Consider the following 18605-nt stretch of genomic DNA (forward strand, 5'->3'; position numbering starts at 1 on the left):
CCAGGCAGCAATGTCGGATAGGCAGGCTGATACCTTTGCCTGGGTCTCTGCCTATAGCTGGGTATCATCATTAAACACACTTTCCCCATTTGTGAGTACCAGATTCAGCATCACTCCTTCCCTTGTGAGTTTCGTCACCATTTGTCTGAGCAGAGTACTTTGTAATGCATCCACAATCTCTTTACTTCTTTCCGATTCCACAGATGGAACTTTCCAATCTGCATCCATCAGGTTAAAATCTCCCAGCAACAGTACTTCCCCTTTCTTTCCCAACTTTTGTATATATACAACCAGATCTTTATCAAGCTGATCCAATTGTGTTTGAGGTCTGTAGACAACCCTCATATGGATAGAAGTTCCATCTTCTCTTTTCAAGGTAATCCATTCTGCTTCTTCCTTTCCCCAGGCCACCTGCATTTTAGTTGCTTTGATATTGGGAAAGATCTCAGGCAAGTAGGAGGCAGCTTGGAATTCCACACAGACATGTGCAGATGTTCTCTTCCCATTGTCTTTCAGTGTAATGTTCCCAAAATTAATCTGTATACAGTTAAAAGAGGAAAACAGACCCTTATATGCAGGGGTGCTGCACTGGAGAAAAGGAGCTGATACTTAACCCTCCCTCCCTTGTGAACTTATGGGACTGCAGTCTGACTTCCCAAGGAAACTCCATGCAGAGTTTCCCTTTGAAAATGTGACTGCTGCACAGAAGCAGGCAGAAAAGTTTGCAACAGAAATTACACCCAGAAACCGATTATGCAAATTCTGTACATGTTTTCCTTTCCTTCACCCATTTCTGCTCGCTCTTCAGTGTGTCAGCATGTGTATTTTTATCTGCTGGGGGGGTGCGGGGGGGGGGGGGGATGAGGGTGCAATAATCTGTTTGTGGTTTTTCTCAGGAGTACATGGTTTACTTGTGTAAATCTTTCCGGTTATTGTTCCATAGTGACAATCTCTTCATTATGCCTACCCCTTCTTTTCAGATGCTTATGGTGCTCCAAATTTCTTCACGCTCTCCACCTGCTTCAAAGCTTCTTACAACCTTAGATATTCTTTTTTTTTAATGTTCTAATGCCAGCAAGGCTATATTAAGCCAAATCACATATGGAGCCTCATACTCCCATGACAAGAAAACCACAATTTTTGCTCAGATATTGTTTCTTAAATATATTTTGTGGTATAATTTTTCCTTAGTGAAACTTAAAAATTAACTCAACCCTTCTGATATATCATTCATTCAGACAACGATATCATGGTTAATGCCACACAACTGTAATTATTAGCCTCTAAATTTTTTTTATAAATGTAAGTATAGTGCTGAACAGCGCATATATTTAAGTGTACGAATATATGAACAGGATTCTCTAAATATAGTTGTTCTGTCCCCCATATTAATGGTAGCAGAGTGCATTGTTATGTATATTTAGTATATATTTAGTATGAGTATTATTTGTATTCAGTTGCATCATCTGTATATAGATAGCACTGTGTACTACGGTTGCTATCTCTATAGTTTGCAGTTTCCTATGATTGACTCCTTGTGAGCTTTCCCTATTGGCTCTCAGTTTTAGGCCATTGCCAGCCCTCCCTCTCTCTCCTTGAGGGCTGTGAATGATAGAGTCCCAGTCTTCCTACCACACCTTTGTGATCAGCAGCTACTACTACTAATAATTTCTATAGCGCTACCAGTCATACGCAGCGCTTCTTCTAGGGACTGATCCCTCCTTTATCTACTGTGATTCCATCAAAATTCTTCACTATTATTCCTGTACATTCCCTCTCAGCTGGGCTGAGGATCTGATCACCTCCTTGCCTCTGAGGTGGCTACATACAGACTCTGTTTGCAGACTGCAACAATTCTTTCCAAGCAAATGAACTGTAAGTTGATTTTCTTTGTTTGCTATGATTGCTACTTTAAAGAAGAGTTGGATTAAGAACTGAGAGTCTCCTGGTAAAGCTTTTACTTGGGAATGGTTTATGCTGGCTATTGAATCTTTGTGACCACACCTAGCCTAGAACAGCACAGTGAAGAATTTTGGAATTATGCAGTGGATTATACTAAAAAAGATTGTAGTGGACATTCTCAAAGTATCAAATGTGTGGATAACAGAGTATATTCCAAGTTAAGTGCATTGCTTTAAAGCTTCTAATATGTGACCTCAAGTAAAAATGTAATTGTGAATGGTATAAGTCTGCAAGAGAATTGTGCAGTGTTTAGCTCAGCTCCTTCAAGGAAAGCCATATCCACTAATGCAGCTCTTGTATATAATCACAAACATTTTTGCCAAGTGACAAAAAATGTTCTAGTATTTGAGTGGGCTTCGTGGTCCATCATACTAATACTTCCCTATAAGCCCAACTGGCATATGTATAGGATATTTTGATTCTGTCTTAACCAAGATGTTTTGCCTACATAAAGCTTAACCTTAGATCTCAGTAGTGCAGCTCACCAATAATATGCATTTCTCATTATGACAAGTCTTATGCCCCCATAGGATATCCCTCTGAAGTCTTCACCACTCCAACAAGGGCTAGTAGGAGAAAGAAATACAGAAAGTTCTACTCGCTCTAAAGTGGCACAATTCTGTTCACTTGTCCGTGTGTGGACTCATGTATCTCCAGTACTAAGACATGACTGCATTACTTGTGCTATGTTGCTGCACCCGGGCATCTCCAGTTCTGGGACACAGTTGTAGAAGCACTGGCGTAGCCACAGGTGGGCCTGGGTGGGCCAGGGCCACCCAACAGTAGCACACGTTTAGCAGTAGCTGGTGGAGATCCCAAGCTCTGCCAGCTGAAGACTTCCCCCTGATGGTAACGGAGACGCTACTCTCTACGGTACTGGCACCTGCGCATGCTCAGTTTTCAGCGCATGTCTGCTGCTGACTGCCAAGGTGGAAAGAAGCATTTTCCTGCCAGCTGAAATATTTTTTAGTGGTGGTTTTTTTTGGGGGGGAGAACACTTGGTTCCCACCCACTTCTTGCCTATGCCCACCCAAAATCTGTTGTCTGGCTACGCCCCTGAGAAGCAGAGAAAAATGCTGTGGGAAAGAAGAAACACAGGTTTAATTTCTGCCAGCACAACCATCATAGTGTTTTTTGGGTGCAGGAAGTGCTGGTAATTCCATGATCATGTCACAAAGAAAGCTGAGGACTGAATCAGGAAATGTAAAAACACAGGCAAACATCACATACCATGTTCAGTGGAATAGCTAGTGACGGTCTCTGCTTTTGCTTTTTCTTGCAGTTTCGAGAATGTCCTGGACCCGGACAGTGAGAGTGTGGAGGTAAGTTCAACCCTTTCTCTTCTCTCTTTGCTGGCTAATTTGTTCTTCTATTGCTTTCTCCATACTGACAAGATTCCATAGAACTCATTGCACACTGGTACTAGCATCACAGCCTGTGATTAACAGGGAAGCCACAGTCAGACTGGGTTAGCAGAATTCTGATCTATATGGGCAAACTAGTATACTGATTCCTGTCCGTTATTACCTCTACATGATGGTAGGATGAAAGCTCTCTATGCATCTTTATGAATAAAGTCAAGGAATGGAGAGAAAGAACATACTCACGCACAGATCTTTCTATGCTTGGATTAGCTAAAAAAAATACTTGGTTCTAGTTGATTAATCTGGTATTGGCTTTGTGTTCTTTTCACACTGTAGAACTCCAAAACTAAAGGGAAGGGAAATGGGACTTGATATACTGCCTTTCTGAGTTTTTTTTTTTTGCAACTACATTCAAAGTGGTTTACATATATGCAGGTACTTATTTTGTACCAGGGGCAATGGAGGGTTAAGTGACTTGCCCAGAGTCACAAGGAGCTGCAGTGGGAATTGAACTTTGTTCCCCAGGATCAAAGTCCACTGCACTAACCACTAGGCTACTCCTCCAAATGTACAATAGATCCCACTTATGCTCAAACTTTGCTGTATAAATTATCTACCAACCTCCAATCACTTGCCAGGCTGAGTCCACCAGAAACTGTGCTTTTCTTAGAACCGCTCTCTCTTTATCTCTCTGAATTGACCCTGTACATAAAACTTTCAAAGTGTCTCTGAAAACCCATGTTTGAGCATGCCTATGGTGCTCGGGTTACTTATCTTTGATGTTTCTGTTATGTGTCTCTTCTATGGTATGGTTGACTCTGGCGCTTTTCTAGCTGATTTTTGTGTCCCTATTTCTTAATTGCTCTATAATGTACACCACTTTGCCATGTTATTCAAGAAAGGTGGTATAGTAAAAGCAAATTAGTCATAAACCACATATATTTAAGTTAGTATTAACTATGACATATTTCAGGAGCAAATCCACCTCCCAGAGAAGGTAATATTAACAGACATGCCATGTCACACTTGTTGAGGCCCCTTCTCCAGCTCACATGCTTAAGGGACCCAATCTTATGCACTGACCCCCTCCTTGCTCTCTGGCAATATGCCTGTCTGTACCACATACTTCCCCTACCAGTACAGCATTGCCTCATACTTCCTACCATCCACCTTTCTCTCCCACAGATCAGGCATTGCCTTCCTACCTAACCTCTATTCCCCCCCCCCCCCCCCCCACAAAGCTGTGGTGTTTACCTGCACTGCAGGCAGCAATTACAACAGGCTCTCTGGCTAGCCCCAGGGTCCTTCCCTAGGTCCTTTTGTTGCGTAGAATGCAGTGGTACATTATAAAAATGCACTTGATATTTTTTATTACCTCCTATTTAGAAGAGAGGTATTGAATAATAAGGAAAGAGCTAACTTCATGCAGAAGTCCATAGGCACTCTAAATGTGCCAGTTCTGTTCTATATATTTATTTCTACTTAAAGTCTGTTTGGAAGTAAGTGCAAGCAACACACTATTGGCTACCAAGTTCATACAAAGTTAATTATTTTCAGTGGAAAATAAATCTGTTTGCTGCCTGCTATGTGAATATTCCATCACTGTTTCATTATTGCTGCCAAGTATTACATATTTTGGGCATTTATCTAAAACTTTGATGGTTTACATTAATTTATACAGACCTTACATGCTTTTAAAACCTAAAGGTGGTTGAACAAATAGGTATAAACTGAGTTTCTGATTTTCCCCCCTTTTACAGTGAATGGGCTGTGTTCGGCATTAGCGCACAGTAGCCACTAGCGTGGCTTAGTAAACAGGGGAGTTAGTAATGTTTAAATAAATGAGAGATTCTGCATAAAACAAAATATTTATTTTTATTATTTTGACTTATAAAACCACTTGTCTCTGAAACATGCTCAAAACAGAATAATCCATTTGTGTATCTAAAATGTAAACTTCTACAGAAAGAGATGAAGTGAAGATGTGACTCCATGTGCCCCAATGAAAGGAGAGTTTAATTTTACTTCAATTTAATTTAAATATATTCCATTTTAATAACACCAGGCTTCTCAAGGCAGTTTACGACAACAGTTAAGATGAATCCATCAGGAAACAGGATATCCTCACTGAGATTTGGCCATGTATTATTGTATTGTATAGAACACTGTAGAAAAATGAACACAAAATACAGAGAGTTTATTACTGCTGTTTCTACCAGCTACAATCATCTTTAATGCTGTTTTAATGATTTTCAGTTTTATTTTGTGATATATATCTATATATGGGCAGCTTTCAAATAAGAAAAAAAAACACACATAGGCAGTCATGAGCATTTACTATTGTTTTTATATAGAAATATCTTTATTGCTATCATAAGCAAAAATAGTGCAGCACTGAAAACCATAATACAGCATTGCAAATAACAAAGCAAGGGGTCAGTTCTGCGTGACATTGCCGACACAGCCCATTCAAAGTGAGGGGCAAATACTGCACATTGATGGAAGGAGAGGGATGGGGGGTGGAATGCATGTGGACAGAAGAGAAGGGAGAGGAGGGAAATGCTGTAAATGGATGGAAAGACAGGGAGAGGGACAAATGGTACACATAGACTGAAAGAGAAAAAGGGGGACAAATGCTGCACATGGGGAGAGGAGAAAGGAAAGGTTGTTAGGATGGTGGTGGGGTAGAGAAAGATGCCAAGATGAATGGGGGTGGGGAGAAGAAGAGATGCCAGGGCAGCTGCCAGGAAGAGAAGCCAAGATGGTGGGGGTACTGTTTACACCGGAATTGGAGAACGCCTTTACGGTACTATGTAAGCCACATTGAGCCTGCAAATAGGTGGGAAAATGTGGGATACAAATGTAACAAATAAATAAATTAATAAACAGCTGCCAGGATGCCGGAGGGGGGGGGGGGAGATGAGAAGGAAGAGCTTCCAGGATGGGGAGGGGAGAGAAAGAGATGCCAGGACCTGAGGGAAAGAAGGAAGAGGGAGAGGTGCTGGACCTGTAAAGGGGATACAAAACAGGAGCAGAGAAAGAGAGAGGAACACTAACTGGACCCCTGGAATGGGGTGGGGGCAGCAGAGGGATGCTGGCCTGGTGGGGGAGGAGACAGGAGGGAAGAGAACGGGAAAGATGCTGGCACGTGGGGGTGAGGCATAGGACACAGAAGAGTTATGCTGGACAGGTCAAGAATAGGGACATAGAGATGGGAGATACTCAATGTGGTGGGAAGATAGGGGTAAGGACATAGGGGTGATGCTGGGTCAGATAGATAGGGATGCAGAGAGAAGATGGATGGTGGACATGGAGAGAAAAGAAGTGCCAAATGGATGAGGAGACTCTGGCAAGACTGTTAAGAGAAGAAAGAGGAAAGCCAAAATCAGGCACTGCTTGGGACCAACACAATAAGAACAATAAAATGATCAGACAACAAAGGTAGAAAAATAATTTTATTTTCTATTTATCGATTAGGGTATGTCAATTTTTGGAATGTGCTTCTGCCAGAACTGGATTTAGACATGGCTGGGACCCGTGAGAAAAACTTCAGTGGCCTTCAGTCTCCAGCATTGTGGTGGTAAATCTCTAGTTTTGGGATGGGCCATCCTTGGCATCTCTGTATTAATCCACACTTACTTCCAGTCCCAGTTCTTTTTGCAGTGTCTAGCCTGATGCTGTCCTCACACCAGAATTAACCGTAGGTGTGAAAACCGTAAAGAGGACTTATCATTCTCTCTCATACAAGAATCCCCAGAAAGACATTGGTTCTATGGGATTCTCTCTCCTACCAGTCTCATCAGTCTGGGAGGAGAGGGAGTGAGAGGAGGGCCTGAGCAGGCTTTACTTACAGGCAATTGGATGACAGGAGCCCCTCCTTCCAGCTCCTTTGACAAGAGATGAGGTAATGCCTGGACCCAAAGGCAGCATGAAACAGAGGTGCCCGTGCTCTTACAGTAGCAAGTGAATCCACAGAAAAGAGCTAAAGCGTAGCTCAGAGGACCTGTTCACTCCTGTATGAAATGGTTCTCAAGTCATGACGGAGAGGTGCAGTCTCTGGAGTGCCCTGTCAGCAGCTGCCTGCTGCTTTTATCGGGGTTCCTTCATGCAGGTGCAGGTAGGATGGGGAATCCTTCTCGTTTGGCTTTCCTGCTCTGTGATGTGAGCTGAAACTGTAGCTTTCTGTCTAACACAGAATCAGAAGACAGAGATATTCTGGAAATAAGGAAATACTAGGAATCAAGCTGTGGGGTAAGGAGATGGGGGGGGGGGGGGGGGGGGGGAGTGGCAGCAGGTGGAAAGAAGCAGAGGGACTCTACATTGCAGGCATTGATTTCCCTAATAAGAGCTTTTTAATTTCTGGAAAAAAAACATTGCATCAGGAGTTAGAAATATTCCTTTACCATGCCCTGAGGAACAGTTAGCAGAACCGGGGGCTTCAGCATCCTGCATCATCGGATGTGATCCCACACAACTGCGCATGGTCTCTTACTGAAACTGAGTTAGTATGAGATAAAGGCTCTGGTACTGTAAGGGTTAATGGAGAGATAGAGTCTCAGCCACCGGCATTGAAGGGGTCAGAGGTCAGGTGGAGGCTCAGGCATTGTGTGTGTGTGTATGTGTGGGGGGGGGGGGGGGGGTCAGAACAGAGGAGAGCTCAAACAGTACCAAGGTTGTTAGGGTAGGGGCTCACAGTTTAGAAGAGGGATGCTCAAATATTGCTGGGTCTATGGGTGGGGGAGAGAGGAGAGCTTAGGAATTGATTGGGAAGGGCTCAGGCATTGTCAGATCAAAGGGGAAGGGGGAGGGGGAGGTGATCTAACTTTGCCTGCTTTTTATCTTTATGTGAAGTACAAAGTGAATTGTGCTTTGAGACTGACCAGTTTGCAGCTGACAGCAGCATCTCTGCACCTCGGCTAATAGCTTCTTCCCTTCCCTTGGAGGAATGACATCATTTTCAGCCAATAGGAGGCTGAGAGTGGGATGCAGCAGCCTCAGTACGACATGAGTTAATAGGGATACGTGGACACCTTTTGAGTGTCAGCATTTCCAACAAAATCCCAAGAAAAATGGGTCTTGCTCTATAGTATGAACAGGGATATAGAATAGAGATATAAATACATGGCTCTGTTGCAATCCATGGTTCTGATTTAAATCTGTACTCATTATAGGGTGCTCGCAGATCAAACAGGAGTTATTGGTCATCATGGATCAAAGACAATATGTTTGAGAATTATAAAATCACAGTTCCTGTCTGGAGCTTTATAAAAAAAAACCTTACCACAGTTTTCCCCAGATGGCTTTGTTCATTCTGCAAAGTAGAACCTTGCATTAGTGGTGAGAAGCCACTAATACTGGAAGATGAAATACCATTGGGTTTATTGTGTATTATACACTCTATATAGGCATGCAATTGTCCTTGTGTGTGTGTCTGTATGTATGTGTGCATGCCCCTATGTGTGTGAATTCATGTTACACAATTTGCATTTCACAGTTTGTGAGTACATTTCAGTGTATGCATGAGATGTGTGTGTACTAGTGCATGTATGAAAGAAACAGAGAGAGATAAAGAGAATGAGCCTCACCAACCTACCAAACACAATTATTTAAAATAAACAAAAAAAAAATAGTAATATAAAAGACATGCTGAAAAGAGGCAGCTCTCAGAAGTGCAAAATCCCTTCCGTAAAGGGCTGAGTACGCCCTGCGCAATCAGTGGCAGAGGAGGTTGCTATAGCAATGGCATCTTCTCTAGGCCTTACTGCCCTCATGGGAGCATGAAGGCCTGGACCTGTCCTGCCTGTCTCCCCAGGCTTTAGAACATCTTAGTAGGTAGAGAAAGTTTGACATTTTTGTGATATAGATGTTGTAGCAGATTCTCCAGTTTTTCTGAAAGTCAGGTGCTAGTATATGATTTCCTTTTGCAAATTGCAGTTATGGTCTCTGAAAACTTTACCCCCTCAAAAGAAATTAGCACACGATAAGGCAAGCAGACAGTATGAACTAGGGAAATATTAGGCCACATAGAAAGAGGTATTACATGCAGAACAGCAGAGGTGACCTTTGTACAGGTCACTGGTGTGATCTCATCTCAGCTATTGTATGGAACCCAAGAGGTCACATCTCTAAGAGGAAAGCAAAGGCAGTTCAGAGAAGGGCTGCACACATGGTACATAATCTACACCAGTCCTAGGAGGAGAGAGTAAAGGCCTGATTCATCAACAGCCCGATGACCAAAGGGCACTAGAAGCCACTAGCCCTGGACCAGCACCCACATTTACCTGCACCCCCATGATCATTGGGCTGAAAGCGCCTGAGCAAAGCCATAAAGCAGAGCTCATTTAAATTAGATTTAAATGAACTCTGCTTGAATTCCGTCCCTATGATCAGAGAACAGCGCTCTGATCTTAGGGACGGAATGGCGCCTTAACCTGTGCCAGCTCAGAGTTGGCATTAGGGTTAAGGTTTCTGCCCTCCCCCCCTCATCAGAGTCAAGCAGCCCGGGCTGTCACCATGTCCTGGGGGTCCATAGGACCCCTGTACTCACCTCCCAAAACAAGGTCCTGATGGTCTAGTGCCCCCCCAAATACCCACACCCTCCCCCACCACGAGGACATGTGGGCTGGAAGTCCAGTGGATCTTCAGTTCCCCCCTAATGCCACAACACACACAAAAATGTACCTGGTGGCTCAAGTGTGCTGCCGACGCAGCCCCCACCCTTCCTGGTGGTCTACTGGTAAATCTTCCCCCCCCCCCCCATTACCTCTTGTTGGAGGAGGGAGCAACACTCCCTCCTCTTCCAGCCAGCACCGCCTACAAAATGGTGGCATCCTGGGACAATTTGCTCAGGCACAATCCTCCTGCACTTTCCCAGGATAATCAATGCTAATATTGCACATAAATTTGCATGTTATTAGCGTTGATCATTGGGGAGTTAATTCCCAGCACTGTTCCAGCGCTATTTTTAGGGCGCTGTTTCTGAACAGCATGGGAAATTGATCATAGGTACACGAGTTTCTTATGAAAAGCATTACTGAGGGGCTCTTTCCAGAACTGCTGGATTAAAAAAAAATACACTACAGCAGTTTACCGCCAGGGTAGCGAGGGAGCCCTTACCGCTCAATGGGTGGCGGTAAGAGCTCGCCCTGACATGGCCACACGGTAAGTGCAAGCTTACCACGTGGCCACGTGTTTTAAATGGCTGCCACCGCTGCCGCAGGGCCCTTTTTACCACAGCTTAGTAAAAGGGCCCCTAAATTAGGCCCTAAAATTAATATCCAGGAGCAGAAGGGATATAAGAGAATGAGGACAAAGGTGTTCAAATACCAGTTAGTTATGAATAGTGTGCAAAAAGAAAGCATTTCTCAACAACAACAAAAAAAACTTATAGGACACTGTGGAGTAACATTAGGAAATAGTCTTTCACAGAAAGATTGGTGGATGTTTGGAACAGCCTTTCAAAAGAGACGCAGTGGGCAAAAAAAAGTAATAGAATTCAAGAAAGTATCCTTGAGAATGGCCCTGAAACAGGAAAGGATACTGAGCTGACATGAGAGACTAGCGCTAGGGGTCTATGGCTGCCATTCTGAAGACGCGGTCACCGGGACAGGGGGGGGGGGGGCACAGAAACCCTTTACTTTGCCTAAGGAATATGCCAGAATTTGGTCCTTTACACGCAGGTTGGAGACTTTTTCTAATCTACAATAGCTTGGGGTTGACATTGGTATTTTTATTATTCTTTTAAAGTGTGATATTTGTTAACTTTCTATAGATTGGACTTAGTCGTTCTTAAATTATGTTAACTTTTTTTCTCGGTGCGAGGAGTGTACACACTCATGATTTTAGCTGTATTCCTGTTATTCAATCTAATTAGAAACAGACTAGCTTTGCACAGAATACTATAGTATCAAGACTGTTAGTAGATTTTGCTGAATTAGTTCCCCATAATATTGAGGTTCAAATAGATCGGCATCTCTCTCAGTATAATGAAAGAACTTCCTATAGCCAATTGAAGCTTATGAAAAATGTCTTCAAATGTAAACTATCTCCCACTTAACTATGATAGGAATGTCTCAAATCTCCCGATTCCATGTGTTTATATTAACATTAGATCAGTGGGTAATATAGCACACATTATCAAAGACTGGATAGAAGACAATCAGCCAGGTTGTCGTTTTCTTATGGAAACGTGATTAACATCCGATGAAAAACCCTTAATTAAGGAACTCTGTCCCTCGGGGTACAAGGTAATTGTAACATATAGAGAGAGAAAAAAAAGGGGAGGTGGGACTGCCTTAATTTCAAAAACATTCTTTGATATAGAACGTTTAGACTCATTTAGGGGGTCTTTTACTAAAGCTTAGCTCGAATTATCTGCAGTGGGGCCCATAGGAATAACATGGGCCCTGCTGCAGAGAACTCGAGCTAAGCTTAGTAAAAGACCCCCATAGCTCCCAGGATTTGGAAATTATGGCACGTCAGATAAATGATATTACCTTAAGTCCCTCACATGTATATTGTTCTACGCGCCACCTGGCAAATGGTTGAAAGCTAAGGATTTGTTTTGTGATTTTGTATGTCAAAACTCAATTTATTCACCCTATAATCTTATTCTGGGAGATATTAATTTACATTTGGAATGCTGTAATAATCCTGTGGTTCAGGATAAGGATTATTATTAGAGCATTCCAAATGTAAATTAATATCTCCCAGAATAAGATTATAGGGTGAATAAATTGAGTTTTGGCACTATGGGAGCCTGGTGGTAGTGCCTGCCCCCTGCGCAGGCCCATTTCTGGTGCTTAAATTTTTTTTTTTTTAGCACTGGGGGGTTACCCAGCGGTAATCTGGCAGTCCTATGCACTGACTGGTTAGTGCCGGGTTAGCACAGGAGCCCCTACCATCTCCTAAATAGGTGACGGTAAGGGCTTCCCAAGGAAATGACCACGTGGCAAGTTGTTCACTTACTGCATGGCCATTTCCTTTTTTTTTTTTTTTTTAAATAAAAAGCCTTTTACTCACTGCAGTAAAAGGGGGCCTCTGCACACAGGAAATCCATGCGCCAGCGCTACCGCAGGGCCCCTTTTACTGCAGCTTTGTAAAAGGGGCCCTTGTAGGTAGTTAACTAGATGAGTCCCTTGTTCTTTTTCTGCCATCGTCTACTATATTCTTATAATCTGTTTATTAATGTTGGTTGTGAGGGAAATGCTACCCTTTAAGCAATGATCCTCATTTGCTGACTGCTTCCATTTTCACTCAGTTTTCAAAGGAGAAATACATTTTGGACTCCTCTCCAGAGAAGCTGCACAAGGAACTGGAGGAGGAGCTGAAACTGAGTGTCTCAGATCTGCGTAGTCATGCCTGGTACCATGGACGCATCCCACGAGAGGTAAGGGGGTTAACCTCTGGGGTAAAAAGCCAAGCAGGCAGGAGTGTAGCAAATATTGACTTAAAATTTAATGCGTGTTTTCACATCAACTGAAGATGGGGCCCATGTGGTCTTCAAAGCTCATGTCCTTCCCATTTTTTTTGTGTACAAAATAAGCAGAAGGGTCCTCAAAGAAAACCACATAGAACCAACAAACAAACAAAAAAGTCCTGCATTTCAGCACCTGCCTGAGGAGTCAAAATACTTCAGCTAAAGTTGATAACACAAGCTTGTTATCAACTTTAGCTTCCAATAGTGAGAGTTCATTTTGATGAGAGGGGACCCACTCCCAGAGTTCAGCCGTGTGGCAAAGGTGAAAGCAATTTCTGCAAGCTAGAGAGAAAAGGTGGGTCACCTCTCATTATTATTATTATTTATTGCATTTGTATCCCACATTATCCCACCTATTTGCAGGCTCATTGTGGCTTACATAGTTTTGTTAGCATAGTCATTGCAGGGTGACAGATCCATTTAATATTGTGCCGAGGTTAAGTAAGGGTAGAAGGAAAGTGAGAATTCATTTTGATGAGAGGGGATCCACTCCCAGAGTTCAGCCGTGTGGCAAAGGTGAAAGCAATTTCCGCAAGCTAGAGAGAAAAGATGGGTCACCTCTCATCAAGACGTTATCAACTTTTACTGAAGTATTTTGACTCCTGAGGCAGATGCATGTGGCGCTGAAATGCAGGACTTTGTTGAGTCACTCTTTACTTCACTGTTTATAGTTGATGGACTATTAATAAATATCCCTGCGCTTGAACTATTTTGGTCTACTCCCCCTTCTCATTTCTTTAACAGTACAAGGAGTATGCAATTCTTTACAAATATACATGAGACAATCCCTTTTTTTTGTTACATTTGAACCCCGCGCTTTCCCACTCATGGCAGGCTCAATACGGCTTAATTGGAGCAATGGAGGGTTAAGTGACTTGCCCAGAGTCACAAGGAGCTGCCTGTGCCTGAAGTGGAAATCGAACTGAGTTCTGAACAGAACTCAGTCTAGTCATATACAACTGCTTCTCAAGTCTATATTGTTACAAGGCCTACACCCTACTGTATAGATGCATGTAAGAGAGGGTTTGTGCTCTGTGGAGCTTACTTACACTCTAGTCAAGGCAGAGAGAAAACAAACAAAATGCACTTATAAAAGTGAACATGGTTAAAACCAAGCAGAAAATTGTGAAGAGCCAATATTTAAGATGAACTATGGCCAGAGAGGGGATATTATGCACTAATTCAGGAGGTCTGTTCCAGGCATAGAGTGTAAGAAAGAGGAAAGCACAGATTTTGGAGCTGGCGTGACCCAACAATAGAATTTGGAAAGATTAGTGTAGAAGTAGGAGAGAGAGAGAGAGGGGGAATATTGCCCCCTGCCCCCCACCTCGGCAGCCCTGCTACTATGTTTTCAACTGCTGGTCATTAGTTTCATGAAGCATCCTCTGTTTTAGCATTGCTTATAATAAATAAATTAGATTGCTTTTCTGAAATAGGCTGTGAAAACTGTAAGGCTGTTTATAGCTATTCTGCATGCTGTTTTAGATTCTTTAATTTGTAATTTGTCAATTTATATTTTGTACTTCTTATCTTTTCACTTCATTTTATTCTTTAACTTTTTTAGGGCTGCAATTTGATTAAAATTTGTAATCGCGTGATTAAAGGTATGTTATTTATTAATTTTTCCCCACTGCAGCTTCTTGTGATTCTGGGCAATGGAGAGTTAAGTGACTTGCCCAGAGTTACAAGGAGCTGCAGTGGGAACAAAACATAAATAAGTAAATAACATACCTTTAATCGCGATTAAAATTTTAATTGAAATTCACCCCTTAAAAATGTAAAGAATAAAAAGTAATGAAAAGATAAGTACTGTTCCATCCCACTCATGATTTTATAAACTTCAATCACATCTCAACACTCATTTTTTTCCCAAGTTGAAGAGCCCTAACTTGTCTAGCCTGTCTTCGTAAGGGAGGTGTCTATCCCTTTTATCATTAACACTGTTCTCTAAACCTTTCTACTTCTGCTATATTTTTTTTGAGAGAGGGTGACTAGACCTGCACACCAGAGTAGAGGCTGACCAAATTTTCATTTTAGTTTCAGTTTTAGCACTGAAACGGGCCCAGCTTCAGCTATGGTTCAGTTTCAGCCAAGGGTGCAAAGGCACCAGGTACCACTCACACTGGATTTATTGGTGTGTGAGCTTAGACATCAATTGAGTCTGTTCCCGGGGTGGAGGGGGAGGGAGGAGGGAAAATCAGCTCCAAAGACTGTTGCCCAAAGTATATCCAGACTTGGTCTGTGCTCCAGTGGGATTCTCATTCTTAAAAATATAAGACTAGTTTTGATAGGAAAATCTGGAAATGTTGATAAAGCTATTCCAGGAAGGCAGGAGATCTAGGGGCCCTTTTACTAAGGCGCGTAAGCGTCTATGCGTGCCCTACATGCCAAAATGGAGTTACTGCCCCACTACCACGTGACTCTTGTGGTAATTTAATTTTTGGCCTGCATCTGATACGCGCGTCCGAAAAATGTATTTTCAGATGTGCGCCAAGTGGCATTTGACATGCGTAGGTCATTATCGCCCAGTTACCGCATTAGACTTTACCACTAGGGTCAATGGCTGGTGGTAAGGTCTCAGACCCAAAATGGACGCCCAGCAATTTTCATTTTGCCGCACGTCCATTTTTGGCAAAAATTTTAAAAAGGCATTTTTTTGCAGGTGTGCTGAAAAATGATTCTGCTAGATCCCAAAACACGCACCTACACTATTGCAGGCCATTTTTCAGCGCACCTTAGTAAAAGGATCCCCTAGTTCCTACATCAGGACAGGCGTGCAGTCCCCTGCTCAGAACAGCTTTCATTTCATTCTGTTCTCAGGTGTCAGAAAGTCTGGTCCAGAGGAACGGCGACTTCCTGATCCGTGATTCGCTCACCAGCCTAGGGGACTATGTGTTAACCTGCCGCTGGAAGAACGAACCACTGCATTTCAAAATCAGCAAAGTGATGGTGAGAACAAGTGAGAGCCGCAGCCGCATTCAGTACTTGTTTGAGCAGGAGAGTTTTGACAGCATCCCTGCGCTGGTGCGCTTCTATGTGGGAAACCGCAGGACTATGTCTGAGCACCGTGGTGCCATCATATACTGTCCCATCAACCGTACCTTCCCACTTCGCTACCTAGAAGCTAGCTATGGACTAGCTAATGGGAGACACAGTGGGCCCCATAGCCCTGTCAATCACAAAGGTGGTCACATGAAGAGGCGGAGCATCACCATGACAGATGGACTGACTGCTGACAAGATCAGTAGGAACGATGGATGCCCAAATAGGTAAATCAGGGGAGTCGGGCAGATACAGCTTTTTGGGGTGGAAATGGGGATTAGGAATAGGGCAATCAGGTGACTCGTGAACATTTTTTTCCTAGTGTGCCATCACCATATCCCCGTGATATGATCCGAAACTGTGCAGTCAGTGTGCATCAGATCCAGGATCTGCATTCTTCAATGTCACCCATCTCAGAGAACCCTGACTCCCCAGCCTATAGTACTGGTATGTATACCTGCTTCTCCTCTGACCCCCAACTCTCCAGCCTGTAATGGGTACGTACACCCTTGCTTCTCCTCAGAACCCTCTTAAACTGGTTGTGCTAGTGAGTGTGTTCTGATTCACCTCAGAACTCTGACTCTCCAGCCTGTAGCACTGGTACGGACACTCCACTTTTCCTCTCAACCCTGACTCTCCAGCCTGTAATATGGATACATACATCCTTGCTTCTCTTCAGAACCCTCTTGAATTGGTTGTGCTAGTAAGTGTGCTCTGGCTTCACTTCAGCCTGTAGCTCCACCAGGGGCGTAGCCATACAACAAATTTTGGGTGGGCCTAGGCAAGAAGTGGGTGGGCACCAAGTGTTCTCCCCCCTCCCAACCACCAACAAAAAAATATTTCAGCTGACGGGAAAACGCTTCTTTCCATCTTGGCAGTATGCAGCAGGCATGAACTGAAAACTGAGCATGTGCAGGTGCCAGTATCGTGGAAAGTAGCGTTTTTGTTACCATCAGGGGGAAGTCTTCAGCTGGCCGAGCTTGAGATCCCCATCAGTTACCGTTAAATGTGTGCTACTATTGGGTGGGCCTGAGCACTAAATGGGTGGACCCTGGCCCACCCAGGCCCACCTGTGGCTACGCCACTGAGCTCCACAATCAGAAACAGGGTCAACCCAGCCTATAGACCAGGTGAGTCACTGGCTTAGGGCACTGGTGATACAGGGTGCTATTTTCGAAACAGTGAAATGTCTCTGTTTTTTTTTTTTTTTTTTAAATGGCCACATGCAAGATGTTTTTGTGCTCTGTGTGTTTATCTTTTTGGGCCATTTTCACAAAAAAAACAAAACTGTCCAAGTGAAAAATGTAGAAAATCAAGCCATTGGGATGTAGGAGGAGCCAGCATTCTTAGTAGCCTGGCCACACAGACATCCCAGCAGAGCAATGGGGCACCCTAGGGGGCACTGCAGTAGTTTATGGTTATGGTTTATTAAAACTTGCTATACCACTCTTAAGTGCCATGCAGAGCAGAGTGGTGTACAATCTAAACATTTAGAAAAGAAAAGAACTCCATTAATGACATACCTCTATTCAGGAAACCTAGACTGCCCCAATTTGATTGACTGCATACTTTGTCCTTTAGATTGTAAGCTCCTTTGAGCAGGGACTGTCCTTCCTTGTTAAATTGTATAGTGCTGCGTGACCCTCATAGCGCTTTAGAAATGTTAAGTAGTAGTAGAAAGGTGCACATTCATCCTAATAAAGGAAGAGGACAGAGGAGCAGAACAGTAAAACAGAGATAAAATGTAGTGGTCACAACTATCACAGGGAATCCCAAGGGAGCCATTGGTCTCCAAAAGCTTGCTTGAAAAGCCAGGTCTTTAGATTAACCTTAAAGGATTTCAGGGAGAGGTCACTATGGAGGGAAAGGGGAAGTGTATTACAAACATGAGGGGAGAGGAAAAAGAAGGCGCTGTGTCAGGTGGATTATAAGTGAGCAAAGTTGGGGCTGGGAAGAACTAAACGGTGATCACTAATTGAGCGAAGAACTCTATCAGGAGATTAGGGTATCATAAGATGTGAGAGATAGGAATGCTGGTCCTAAAAGCTTTGAAGGTCAGAAGGGCTACTTTGTATATGATCTAGTATTCAACAGGCAGCCAGTGCTAGTGCTTCAGCAAGGGAGTGACATGATTGGTTTGTTGAGCACTTTACAAAAGCTTTATTGCAAAATGTGGCATGGGGGAGACCTGCGTAAATGATACTGCAGTAGTTATGACAGGAAGTGAAGAGCGAGAGAACTACTGTGGGGAAGTTATTGTGGTCAAAGAAACGACGAACAGTCTGCAATTCACGAAGAGTGAAGAAGCAGAGTTTTGATACATGAGAGAGTTGAAAATGATAGCTAAATAGCGAAATGACATCACTGGTTGGAACAGAGATCCAAAAAGGGTGATAGGAGAGGATGGTGTATTGGTGCTTCTCGAGAACCAGCACACTAGGTTTTATCCTTATTAAGAACAAGGCGATATTCAAAAAGCCAAATTACTACAGTGTGAAGACAAGCCTGTAGTGGGGCAATCGAGCGAGGTGAATGAGTCAGAAAAATAAGAAGAATGTCGTCTGCGTAGAAATAAGCTAAGATACCAAATGATTGAATAAGAGCCCCTAGAGGACTCAAGAACAGATTGAAAAGAAATGGAGAGAGGATAAAATACTGGGGAACACCATACTGAAATTGCAGTTTTTGAGAGATAGCAGTGAGAGTAAGCACTTGAAAGGAGCGGTGAGATAGAAAGGATGTGAACCAGACCAGAACTA

At 43.2% G+C, this 18605-nt stretch overlaps 1 protein-coding gene across 1 annotated transcript in view; it reads left to right on the plus strand.

The window, feature by feature from the left end:
* SH2D3C (SH2 domain containing 3C) overlaps positions 1-18605 on the plus strand; it is a 52332-nt gene that overhangs the window by 12323 nt on the left and 21404 nt on the right. Inside the window, exons 3-6 of the mRNA XM_030206465.1 lie at positions 3245-3284; positions 12586-12714; positions 15625-16073; positions 16169-16293. Coding sequence (XP_030062325.1) covers positions 3245-3284; positions 12586-12714; positions 15625-16073; positions 16169-16293 — 743 coding nt within the window. The remainder of the gene's footprint in view (positions 1-3244; positions 3285-12585; positions 12715-15624; positions 16074-16168; positions 16294-18605) is intronic.

This window comes from Microcaecilia unicolor, chromosome 6 (genome assembly GCF_901765095.1).
Source record: "Microcaecilia unicolor chromosome 6, aMicUni1.1, whole genome shotgun sequence".
Taxonomy (NCBI): Eukaryota; Metazoa; Chordata; class Amphibia; order Gymnophiona; family Siphonopidae; genus Microcaecilia; species Microcaecilia unicolor.